Source organism: Aotus nancymaae, unplaced genomic scaffold (assembly GCF_030222135.1).
Source record: "Aotus nancymaae isolate 86718 unplaced genomic scaffold, 86718_ANA_hifiasm-v0.15.2.pri h1tg000003l, whole genome shotgun sequence".
In the NCBI taxonomy this organism is placed as follows: Eukaryota; Metazoa; Chordata; class Mammalia; order Primates; family Aotidae; genus Aotus; species Aotus nancymaae.
This window is the reverse complement of record NW_026988414.1, coordinates 50845730-50858904: the sequence shown is the minus strand read 5'-3', so window position 1 is coordinate 50858904 and position 13175 is coordinate 50845730. Positions and strand designations below refer to the sequence as shown.

Here is a 13175-nt window from a genome sequence, read left to right as displayed (position 1 = left end):
TGTCATAACCTCCAGAAAATACAAGCATGATGTCTTTAGCATTTGTTTAGAATATTTAAGTATATTTTACTCCAAAGGACAACTTTATAGGATTTATTTAGTTAAAGCTCTTAAGTCTGTGTGTATAATGTGAAGAGTGTGTGGCAAGGGGTTGGCGGGGGTGTTTTTTTAATTGCAAAAAAACTTTCACCTTGGGCAAAATTGCTATAGTCTTGGTTTGGGAAAATGTTTTAAAAAGTGCTCTGCCTGGTTGTCATTCCTGGGGTTACATACCACTTAGCATGATCTGAAGTAACAATATGAAAGTTAAGATGTAGGAACCTCTAGCTAATAAAATGTCCCTGATGAAGCCTACAAATCTGCCTGAAAAGATGGCCATAGAAACTTTTAAGTTTTATTTTACTGTGCAAGTCAGACTTTTCACCTAGGCGTTTATAAAATCACCAATTGTTTGTAGAAATGCAAACAAACATAGGTCTAGGATTTTCTCCCCTTTAAAAAAATGTAAGTAAAGGAATAGAACTTACAACCTTTACAATTGAGACATAAAATCAGAAGTGACAGTCTTTGCAAGAAAGAGATTTGGAATGATTATTGATAATGTCAGCTTAATAGGTTAAGTATTCTGAAGAAAAACACTTAAAACTTGTTAGAAATATTTTCTGGAATTCCACATTTATTTTTTATTTTTCAGTGATTTAAAATTTGAGTAGGCTGAGAAAAATAAAAAATAGGAGATTTAGGGTTTATTGGTTTGGAAGTGATTACACTGCTCAGAAACCCAATTATTGAATAATTTGTCAGACTTAGTTTCTGTAACTACAAAATAAGAATGTGCATAACCAATATCGTTTCTTTTTTTAAGAGAAATGCTGGTATTTGCAGTAAAACATTGACAGTATAATATTGTATTAAAAATTTCAGACATGACAAATTTTAAATAATTCATTGTTTCCCCTTGATCTTTATCTAGTGATATATCTGGCCAAGAGATGAACCTTCTTCTGATGAAATCTTTGGATGCCCTGGAAAATTGCTGCTTTGACACTAGTCTTGAATACAAGTATGTAGTTTCTATTTCCACTTTCACAGGTACTTAGACATTGGTTCCTACACTGCCATAAGTCTTGCATGCTATGGAGAAATTATTTATTTATTTTTTAATTTCCATAGTTATTGGAGGAACAGGTGGGGTTTGGTTACATGAGTAAGTTCTCTAACGGTGATTTGTGAGATTTTGGCACACCCATCACCCGAGCAATACACTGCACACAATTTGTAGTCATGTATCCCTCACCCCCTTCCCACCCTTACCCCCTGAATCCCCAAAGTTCATTGTGTCATTCTTATGCCTCTGTATCCTCATAGCTTAGTCCTTCTTAAGAATGAGAACATACCATGTTTGGTTTTTCCATTCCCAAGTTACTTAGAATAATAGTCTCCAATCTTATCCAGGTTGCTGTGAATGCTATTAGTTCATTCCTTTTTATGGCTGAGTAGTATTTCATCATACATATTTCACAGTTTCTTTATCCACTTATTGACTGATGGCCATTTGAGTTAGGTCCCCATTTTTGCAGTTGTGAATTGTGCTGCTATAAACATTCATGTGCAAGTACTTTTTTGTATGATTACTTCTTTTCCTCTGGGTACATATTTAGTAGTGAGATTGCTGGATCAAATGGTAGTTCTACTTTTAGTTCTTTAAGGAATCTCCACAATATTTTCCATAGTGGTTGTAATAGTTTGCATTACCACCAGCAGTGTAGAAGTGTTCTCTGTTCACTGCGTCCACGCCAACATCTATTATTTTTTGAATGTGGCCATTCTTGCAGGAATGAGGTGGCATTGCATTGTGGTTTTGCTTTACATTTCCCTGATCATTAGTGACGTTAAGCGTTTTTCTATATGTTTGTTGGACATTTGTATATCTTCTTTTGAGAATTGTCTGTTCATGTCCTTAGCCCACTTTTTGATGGGATTGTTTGTTTCTGTCTTGCTAATTTATTTGAGTTTGTTGTAGATTCTGGATATTAGTCCTTTGTCAGTTATATAGATTGTGAAGATTTTCTCCCACTCTGTGGGTTGTCTGTTTACTGTGCTGACTGTTCTTTTGCTGTGCAAAAGCTCTTTAGTTTAATTAAGTTCAAGCTATTTATATTTGTTTTTATTGCATTTGCTTTTTGGTTCTTCATCATGAAATCCTTGTCTAAGCCAATGTCTATAAGGGTTTTTCCAGTGTTATGTTTAGAATTTTTATAGTTTCAGGTCTTATATTTAAGTCCTTGATCTATCTTGAGTTGATTTTTGGATAAGGTAAGAACTGAGGATCCTTCTATATAGTTTCATTGTTTTACATGTAGCTTGCCAATTAAGCTTACATGTGGCTTACCAATTATCCCAGCACCATTTGTTGAGTAGGGTGTCCTTTCCCCACTTTATGTTTTTGTTTGATTTGTTGAAGATCAGTTGGCTGTAAGTATTTGGGTTTATTTCTGAATTCTCTATTCTATTCCATTAGTCTATGTGCCTGTTTTTATGCCAGTACCATGCTGTTTTGGTGACTATGGCCTTATAGTATAGTTTGAAATAGGTAATGTGATGCCTCCAGATTTTTTCTTTTTGCTTAGTCTTGCTTTGGCTATGTGTACTCCTCCAGAAAGCTCCTAGGATTGATAAAAGAATTCAGCAAAGTTTCTGGATACAAAATTAATGTACACAAATCAGTACCTCTTCTATATACCAACAGCAACCAAGCTGAGAGTCAAATCAAGAACCCTACTCCTTTTATAATAGCTGCAAAAAAAAAAAAAAAAAAAAAAACTTAGAAATATACCTAACCAAGGAGGTGAAAGACTTCTACAAGGAAAACTACAAAACACTGCTGAAAGAAATACTAGACAACACAAACAAATGGAAATACGTTCCATGCTCATAGATGGGTAGAATCAGTATTGTGATAATTACCATACTGCCAAAAGCAATTTACAAATTCAGTGCAGTTCTCATCAATATACTACCATCATTCTTCACGGAACTAGAAAAACAATCCTAAAAGTCATATAGAGAAATATTGTTAGGATGTGATTTTGAATTCTTTTGCAGAGAGTTTTTAGTAATAAATAATCGAAAAACTTATAATTAAAGCTTCCTTGTTCTGAAAACCATGTTTTAGCAATAGAGAATTTGCTTAAATTCAAAGCAACAACTGCTATTTGCAGTTACGCTTTATATTACTAAGACCTTAGTTTCGACTTATGTTTATCATATGAGGCTCATGTGTGGGGACATGGATGCATGACTTAATCTTTTAAAGTATTCCTTTCTTTTTATTTAATTAATTTATTTATTGAGATAGAGTCCCACTCTTGTTGCCTAGGCTGGAGTGCAGTGAGGGGATCTCAGCTCACTACAACCTCCATCTCCTGAGTTCTAGTGATTCTTCTGCCTCAGCCTCACAAGTTGCTGGTATTAGAGACATGCATCACTACGCCCAGCTAATTTTGTATTTTTAGTAGACATGGGGTTTCACCTGTTGGTCAGGCTGGTCTCAAACTCCTGACCTCATGTGACCCACCCACCTCGGCCTCCCATAGTGCTGTGATTACAGGCATGAGCCACCCAGCCCAGCCGACTTAATCTTTTTAAAGATCTGTTGAGGCCATTTGAATCTGATTGAGCTAAGAGGACCTTTGACTGATGATTTATATTTCCCTGTGAAATCACATGGCTAGGAAGTAGAAAGGGAAGCAAACAGGTTATACCAGGGATTTACCAACCTGCTTAGCATTACCAAACTTTCCCTTCCCCATGCCAACCCCATGATTTTTAAGGATTTTTGTCTATTAAACTAAATATTTTAAAATTTATTTTCTCATTTCAGTAATGAAAGATAAAAATGTAAAGGAATAATCAAAAAAGAATACTCAAGAAAGTGTTAAACACACTAATTTAATAAGATACTTAATGTTTCAGTTAGTCTGTGTGATTTGTGTGGGTGAATATATGGTTTTGTTAGGCTTTCTGAAATACATCATTGAGGGAGTTACATCATAGTTTTTTGGACTTTCACGTGTTTTGGAACTTCAGGCATGAATACTCTGGGGTTCATCATTGCTCAGAACTAACAGATGATAAACATTAACTTCCAGTTTATTGATTCATTTACCTTTTGATATTATGGGCACTGCTCAAATGTGCATTAAATCAGTGTTTGCATTTCTGGCCTTCAGGAACTTATGATTTAAAGCTACATTCATTTCTCCTATCCTGTTAGTTTCAGATTGACAAAAGGGTAAATGATATGGTAATGGCAACTGCATGTGTAAAGGGTTTCATCAGGAGTAAATAAAGTAAAATGTCCATTTAGTAGGTGATAGTTATGGAATCTTCTTTCCGAATGCAGGCTAAGATTGGAGAGGAACTAGTGCCACTCACCTAGTTTATCAAGAAAAACTTTTGGGATCAAGTGACTTATTAAGAGTGTGGTTTGAATAGGGGTAAAGAAAGAGTTTGATGGCATGGTTGAAGTCTCTTGAATATAGAAAATGATTAACAGGAAAAATATGGAAATTTAGCAGTTATTTGGATCTAATGGAGTTGAGATTTTGAACCTAACCCGTGCATTTATATTGTTACCTTTTACAACTAAGGAATAAGATATTTTTGTGTCTCTTTTTAGCCCTCCTGCCTCCTCACACCCTCTAAAGATGTTCATTATAGCTGAAGCTCAAGGTGTTATAAAGTTGGGAGAAAAAACTTGAGATTTAAATGCTGCAAACTTCAGCCAGTGGCACAGTCAGGAATGACTGAGGCATTGTCTCCATCAGTTTTCAGGAAGATTGTTTAAACGTAAGGAAGGCCATGGGGATAATTGAATTACCCACATACAGATACTGAGGTGCTTAAAAACTTAATATGTCTAAGCATATTTAACTTTAAATTTTATTTTTGTTACTAATAAGATTCTTATTTCTTTCTTGATTCTTACTTTCTTGAACAACTACGTTGGGAGAGAGATGGGTAGACCTGGACTTCCTGTCCATTTAGTGGAAACTTGACTATCAGAGCCCACTTAAAAGCTCAGACCCTTCAAGAAGCCCTTCCTCCATCCTCTCTAAACTGTTAGTGCTACAGTTAATGAAGTTTAGTGCTTCGTCATTACTATTGCTCTTTAGGTATCAGTCCTTATGCATGTCTCCTTTTTTATTTTTTGAGACAGGATCTCACTCTGTTGCTCAGGCTGGAGTGCAGTGACACCATCATGACTTACTGCAAGTTTGATCTCCTGGGCTTAAGCAGTCCTCCTGCCTCAGCCCCAAGTAGCTGGTACTACAGGCATGTGTGACCATGCCTAATTTTTTAATTTTTTGTAGAGACAGGGTCTTACTGTGTTGGCCAAGCTGGTATTGAACTCCTGGCCTTGAGTAAGCCTCCCAAAGTAATGGGATTACGGATGGGAGCCCCTGCACCCTGCATGGTTCTCTTTTTGGCTTCAGGTTCAACTGATACTTACTGAGCAGCTGCATACTGAGCTAGGCATTTCCACATCTGTTTTTCCTGGAATTACATCCATATCACATGATACTGAAGTAGGAATATCCATGATCCTGAAGTAGGAATCATCATCACTTTGGTTTCTAGATAAAGAACGTGAGTCTCAGAGAGGAGGCTTGTTCAAGGTCATATGCTTAATAAGTGGCAGAGCCAAGAGAGGAACCAGGGACATCTGACTTTGAAGCCATTTTTCTTTCTCTTAACATAATACAGTATGGATAACACATTTCAATAGAAAGAAAGCAATTTGATGCTTGACAGTATGGTGTGTATTTTTTCTTTCTGACATGCAAGTGTTACCCACACTTTTTTTTGTTTTTTTTTTTTTAATTATTTCTTCTGCTTTTTTCTAACTAGACCCATGCCTGGCTCATGGTGTAAAGTATTCCCTTGTATACTGAGATTGCAGGAGTCTAGGACAAGCCTCCCTCAAGTGAAATAGTGGAAGTGTTACTAGAAGTTGGTTAATAGATGTGGGAGTGTGCTCCCTCAAGTAATAGAATTCACCCAGAGCAAATTCACCAGGCTTCCCAGATTTAATGGACATGTCCCTGCTGAGAGAACCGCACACCTGGGCTGGCTGGTGTTCGTGAGCCTATCACTGACATTTTACTGCCATCTAGTGGTAGCTCATTGTGCTATTATGATTCTAACGGCCCCAACTCCAGTCATGCAGTCAGCAACGACCCAGGCTTTGGTTAATTACTATTGAGCTTTTACAAATATGATAACATTTATATAGCACTTTGTAAAGGGCAAAGTGCTATACAAATGTTAACTGTTATTAGAACTGATTATTAGATGACCTAGCACTTAATTGGCAGGATTGCATACAGTAAACTGTAGGGAATTGAAGATTCACCTCGGACTAATTTTAGAAAATAAATAATCATATCTGAGTTGATACAGCAACATAAATATCAGAATTGCTTAGCTTTTCAGTTTCAGGATTTCTTTTGCTGGTGATATTTTAATATACTCTGATAAGAGATTCAAATAAGTAATGACATAATAGTGTATGGAATTTAAAAACTCAAATTCTCTTTATCATTTCTTAGCATTCTTATAGAACATTTATGTTAGCAATTCCATAGTTCAGTTTTATACCTAATATTATAATTTGTTTTATTTTCTCTGTCAGAGACACCAACATTTAACTTCTTTTTGCTTACAGCAGACAGAAAATATATGTAAAAGATACCTCTGCCCAAGCTCTTCTTTGGTTCAAAGTCAGCAGACATATCAAAAAGAAGCTAGAATGAAGTAAATATGTGGAACTGCTGAACTAAGCACATGGGGGAACATTTTAAGACTTAGAACAAAAATGAACATATTAAAATATGGAAGATTTAGAAATCAGGGAAATCAGGAATAAAGTTTTAGGACTATGTTCTTGGTGCATACAGGAAAACTGAGATGAAATAGGAGGGGACCTATTTAGAGGGGCAGTAGATGCATATGCCATACAGTTACATTGGCACATGTATATACATATATAGTTATATATTCATCTGTTACACCAGTCAGTGAACTGCCATTGCAGCAATGAATAGAATTGCTAGTGAACTATAACCTTGCCTAGGTTATAGTAATAATTGCTATGATAAATTTTAGGTAAATGTGGACTAGAAACCGAGATGTCTTTTTCAAAGCCTTAATACCTCTATCCCCTGAGATGATAAAAGAAGGGCTTCAGTCTAGGGGATAGAGATTTTTGTGTGCCCAGGATAGCCTGAAAAGCAAGACTTACATACTTCCTTGTTTATTCAGAAACATAAACCCTAATACTTATTGGAGTGAGTGTTGAGAGGAATTTGTTTTCCAGATGAGCCTAATATTCCTCTTTCTGAAATTAGTCTGGCAAGAGACAGAAACTGAATTTTCTTGGTTGAATCTTGCATGAGACGTTCAGTGAATTTTGCCAGTCATAAAATTTGCCTCCTACTAAACATAGGAGGCAGTAAGAATCAAGTCTCACTTTTTTTTTTCTTCTGTAGATCTCTCTACTCTAGACTCTTAAAGTCTTCATTTGGTTAATTCTTCAGCTTTCAATAAATACTGGTTGAGTGCCTATATATGCCAAGTGTATACTAGGTGCAGCAGATACTGTGATAGGGGAAAAACAGTAAAGGTGTACCCACCATTATGGAGCTTTCAGGCCAGGGAATTGATAATAATCAAATAATCCCCCAAATAATTTTTGTCAGAGTTTATAATTAAAATTGTGTGAAGTAAATTAGTTCCCCGTGCTGTGGGAGAGTATTAAAGAGATTCTCTGCTAGGTGAGGGATGATGTCTCTGAGGAAGTAACATTTGAAACCTTAAGCATAAGTAGCAGTTAGATAGTCAAAGAGGGAAGAACAGTCAAATTTGCCAAAGTATTAATCAAACTTTGTCTAGTTATATCTTTGGTCTAATTTTGTCAAATTGTTATATGCATCAATATAGAAAGATAGCAAAAAAAAAAAAAAACTTCCCTGTAGATTCTAAATAGTAATGAAGGCTTTAAGTTCATATTAATCAAGAGTAGCCTTTCCTCCTCCATGAATGTGATTCTTCTCAAAAGAATCGTATATTGAGATCTTAGATGTTGATTTAACTGGTTGAAAATGCATTATGCTAGTTGAGCTTGTTAAGTTTACATAAGCTGTAATAGTTCTGCCTGACTAATGATGGATTATTACTGTAGTAGCTTCTTTGGGAACGGTTTTCGAATGGCAGATTGTTATGCAACAGACACTAGAAAAACACACTTGAGATATGGTGCCTTCTCATATGTATTCCATCATGGCATCATGCAGGGCACTGAGAGGGGCCTTGGGTTTGGCAGATGGGACAGAGGCTAGAAATAAAAAAAATCCCCATGCATTGGCTGCGCTCTGCTGGATGCTCTCTGTGTGACCTTAAGCAAATCCTGCAGCCTGTCTATCTTTCTGGGTGTCTGCTCTTAGATGTGGGTGCTCCGTTTGCATAGAGGTGTTGGAGGAAGTAACTAATATGTTCATAATGATGCAAATGTTTTTGACACTAACCAAGGAAATAGTTGCCCTTTAAGAGCAAAATTATCTAACATGTGGGCATTGAGATGCATTATTGAAGAAATGCCCTGGAATGCCTTCTTCAGCAGCAGATAAGATAATGAGAGGCAAGGCAAGCCAGAAAGGGTAATTTCTGAAAAATCCTGCATTTTCTCCATCTAAAAAACAATGACAAAAGCTTTATTTAAAAAAAATAAATAAGGCATTTCCATAAGCTGCTTTATCTTACCATACTATCTTGAAGTTTTCTGAGAGAACAATTATTTTCTTTAAATGGATATGTATTCATTCAGGAGAATTGGGGCACAAAGCCCTAGATTTCAATTGAATTGTCACATGGGGTAACTTTTGACAAGCCTTTCATTTGTCCATTTTCTCTTCTGACCCAGTGGTATTCTGCGAGATCAGAGGGGAGAGAAGGATTAATGTCATTGTGCACAAATACACCATTTCTTTAGGAAAGAAATTCCACTTGTTGAAGTTGACTAGGAAACATGAAACACTTAGCAGTACCTCATAATCATGCCTTGCATTTTATATTCTCTGCTATTAGTCAGATGTCCTCAGCATATATCCTGAATTTTAGTCTTTTCTCTCCTTATGCAGTTGATCACAGTATACTCAACATGCGGGTAGGGGCGGTACAGGGAAACCAACAGCATTTCTGTAAGGGCACAAATAGAGCTGGTTTATACCTTTTCCTCTTCTCACCCATAAAGTTTAAGTCAACCTATTCCCTGCTTTTGTTTTTATCAAGGGGTACACAGCACTAGCACAGGTCACAGATACCTGTTTTGATGTCAGGTTTTCGTTTTGAGGGGAGAGGTGGGTGAACTTGTCATGGACGATGGGGCACACTATCCATAGGGCAGCAGAATTTGAATCCGGCCATCTCACCTCGGGTGTGAGAGCTCTGTAAACTCCCATGGTAAGTGAGGAGCAATCATGTGGATTTCTTATGATCCTAACACCTCATCTTTTTTGGCATCCAAGCACGGGCTGTATATTGGGAGTTGGACTTGTTCTGTCCCTCATGAGCCACAGCAGCCAAATGCAGTCCCGCGTTCATGTGGCAGCATCGCTTCGGAAGCTGTCTGCATACCTAGATGACAGTGGGAGCCAGAGCAGAACGTTTCAGGAGGTAGGAGATGGAGGTTACATTTCTTTCCCCTCTGTTCTCTTTTGCTGTCTTCTTGCCACTTACTTTGGACTTCTCATATTTTGATAACCCTATAAAATAAACTATTCCTCAAAGAGAAAATCCGAGTGACAAACAACTAATATTAGATCATAAGATGTTCAAATTGTGTGGCAGTTTAAATCAACTTAGACTTAAATGTGTCATATAAGAGCCTTTAGTGAATACTAAAACCTAACTCAGCATCACTAGAAGACACTTTCTAAGAAGAGCTCAATTTCTGGAAGAAGGTTAAATAGAGATTTTTAGAATTGTGCTCAAGCCAAATGTAACTTTCAAAAATGGCTGGGAATAAGCTTCAGAAACTGCTGATCAAAAGACATTTGATTTTTTAAAATGTCAACGAGCATAAAATATTATTGAGGAAAATTTCTTTACCGTACTCAATGAAAAATTTTTTTCTGTTATGGTGCAAAAATATGCAGAATTGGAGTTCATGTGACCCAGTTCATGTATGTTAACCATGTTTTTAGATGGAACATGTCAGGCATGTGTCATGCCTGTCCCTATTTTGTCCAGGTGAAGCTGGACTGCTTGTACTCTTCTTTGAGAGGAGCAGGGTATGACCTCGTGGCCTGGCCTGATTCTCTGTCTCATTAGAACAGATTCTATTTTATCCCAGGCTGCCTATGAGCTATTGATGAGTACATAATGGCTGCTGTGTTTCCCTGCTCAGCTCCTCTGCTTTCAGCAATAGGACTTGTTGAATTGGTGAATTTCTTTGGGCACAGAGGAATGAAGTTTTGTTCTAAGACACACACTACATTTCCATTTTTAAAGCAGTGTAAAGTGTGATTTAAAAGTGCATTTTTTTTAAGCCAAAGGAGAAAATCTTGCAACCAAGGAGCAAATTGATTATACAAGAAAGCAACAGTTTCATAACTGATGCATCTGTGATGTTTTGATTTATAAGGCCTTAAGCAGCTTTTTTCTCCCCTCTGATGTTTTATTGTTCAATTTCTACCTTAGAAACCACTTACATTTTTCATGCTGTATCAACCAGTGCTAGAAGTTGAATTTTTCTACTTTGTCTTACAGCATTCTTATAAGGGAGGTTTTTTTTTTTTTATCACAAATATATGAGGTAGCAGAGTGGGTATGATTAAATTTGATGTTCAAAAATTGAGACTCAGATAGATTGGGTGGCTTGGCCAAAGTTACTTAGCTAGTAAATGGTAAATTTGGGACATATTCCCAAATCTTGTCTCCACTCCTACCATTCTTTTTTACTCATATTTTATTCATTCATTCATCAACATACTAAGTTCCCACACTAGTGCTATGAGGCAAGTGTTAGTATTCCTATTTTATACAATTTATCTTACTCCAGAATCCATATTCCTGTTCCAGTTATTCTCCATTACCTCTCCTAGGGAATCTTAATGGAGCAGTGTTTCACTTGTTTGAATTTCCTCTCCTGTTTGGCCTTGGATGGGAATGCATGGCAATTAATTAGTAGCACCCACTGGTGATGAAAATCTGTTTATTTCTGCTGTGGATAGGTGCTGTGCTCTGGCATAATTTGGTGGGGAAATTTATGATTATGAGTCTGAAGACCTGGGTTTGAATCTCTCCTCTGTCACTTGCTAACTACATGCAATTAAGCTTCAAAGTTTTTATCTATAAAGTAGGAATAATCATACCTATCATGATATTGTTATGAAATACTACAAGGTAAGTTAGGCAACAAAACAGTGCCCAATCCATGGCAAATGTATTTGAATCCAATTCTTAATCTGGGGGGAAGTTTGACAGACTGTCTTGTCAACTAAACCATGTTCTTTTATTTTCCACCCTGAAGACACATTTTTCTGCTGTATTTTCTTCTCAGGTCCTTGCCTACACACTTAGCTGTGTATGTACCTCAGCATTCAGTGCTGGAATCGTTGAAGCTCCAGAGGCTGAGGATGTTATGAACAAGCTTCGAATGTTAGCGGAGAACAGCCAGCAGGTTGGCTGTGTGCCCTGATTATTTCCCTCTGTGTGTCTCATGCTGCTGCTAAGTTCTACTTTTGACTTACTCTGAATTACAGTATAATGGGATATTTTTCATGTCTAGAACTGAGGAACTTCTAACTATTCTCTTCTCTCACAGCTGTAGCCAACAGTCACAGATGTCTTTTTCTCTCCTTATCCCCTTCTCATTCTGTAGGCATTTCTTTTTTTTCTTTTCTTTCTTTTTTTTTTTTTAAAGAGAGAGTATTGATAGGCTTTTCTCTCTCTCCAACTATTGCTCATAGTTATAAGATCATAAAATATGTGGCTAGGGAATATAAGAGTTATGTAAGGCTAGAAACATATTTATAAAGATAAGAATATGTAGAAGACTGTGATAAAGTCAAATTTCAGAAAATTCAAGGCAGAAAATCTGTACTCATGACCACATATGTATAGGAAAATTTAAGTACCTGTAAACTAAATTAAATAACCCTAAAATGTTTCCTCTGAAATAGTACTCAACCTTAAAAAAGAAGAAAGTTCTGACATGTACTAGTACATGGATGAACCTAGAAGGCATTATGCTAAAGAAATAAACCAATAACAAAAAGCAAACACTGTGTGCCTTTACTTACATGAGGTACGTAGAGTAGTCAAAAGCATAGGGACAGAATGTAGAATGGTGGTTGCCTGGGCCTATGGGAAGGGAGGAATGGAGAGTTACTGTTTAGTGGGTAAAGAGTTTCAGTTTTTCAAGGTAAAGATTCTGGAGATGGTTGGTGGTGATGGTTACACAGCAGTATGAGTGTACTTAATGCCACTGATCTGGTATTCGCAGTTAAGATGATAAATTTTATGTATACATTGCTGCAAATAAAAAACCTGAAAAAAAATTTTAATCTGATTACACATGCTATAGAATTTCTCCATATGGATTTCTTTAAGGTTTCTCCAGTGTCTTAATATCGATGATAATGGGTTATTACAGAATTCATTGGTTTAAGCTTGTAATATTATTGTTACCGTTTTATAGTTAAATACCTGCTCACTTACATTGAGAGTAAGTTCTGAAAACTTTTTGAAAAGTTGAAATGAAGAAGTTTTCATATACTGTGCTTATTATGAAATGTTTTCTTTTTGCTTAGGAGTTGATTGACCTTCTGTGGTCTACCTTGGTATTTTCACCCTAACCTCTTTGGATTGTTTGAGCTAAGCTCCTCAATAGTGCAGTATTACTTTCCTAAAATAAATTACTCACTGAAATTGAATTCCTTGCAATTAGACCCTGTAGTTTATGATGCAAACCAGTCTAGATTAAGAAAAAAAAACTAAATCTCTGATTTTTCAAATGACAGGTATAACTTGTCACTAGGAAACTGAGTCCTAAAAGTGTTTATGTTGCTATTTACAAACATTCCAAATCTGTGTCTTTGTTTTTCTTTTTC

The 13175-nt window shown here is 36.4% G+C and overlaps 1 protein-coding gene across 9 annotated transcripts in view; it reads left to right on the top strand.

Annotated features, from left to right (window-relative positions):
- FOCAD (focadhesin) overlaps window positions 1-13175 on the top strand; it is a 315851-nt gene that overhangs the window by 247090 nt on the left and 55586 nt on the right. For all 9 annotated transcript variants that reach the window (XR_010344245.1, XM_012449997.2, XM_064381096.1 and 6 more), the window contains 3 exons: window positions 974-1063; window positions 9588-9735; window positions 11624-11743. Coding sequence is in view for 8 of the 9 variants with exons in the window: in XM_012449997.2 (XP_012305420.2) it covers window positions 974-1063; window positions 9588-9735; window positions 11624-11743 (358 nt within the window). In the remaining variant the exon portion in view is untranslated. The remainder of the gene's footprint in view (window positions 1-973; window positions 1064-9587; window positions 9736-11623; window positions 11744-13175) is intronic.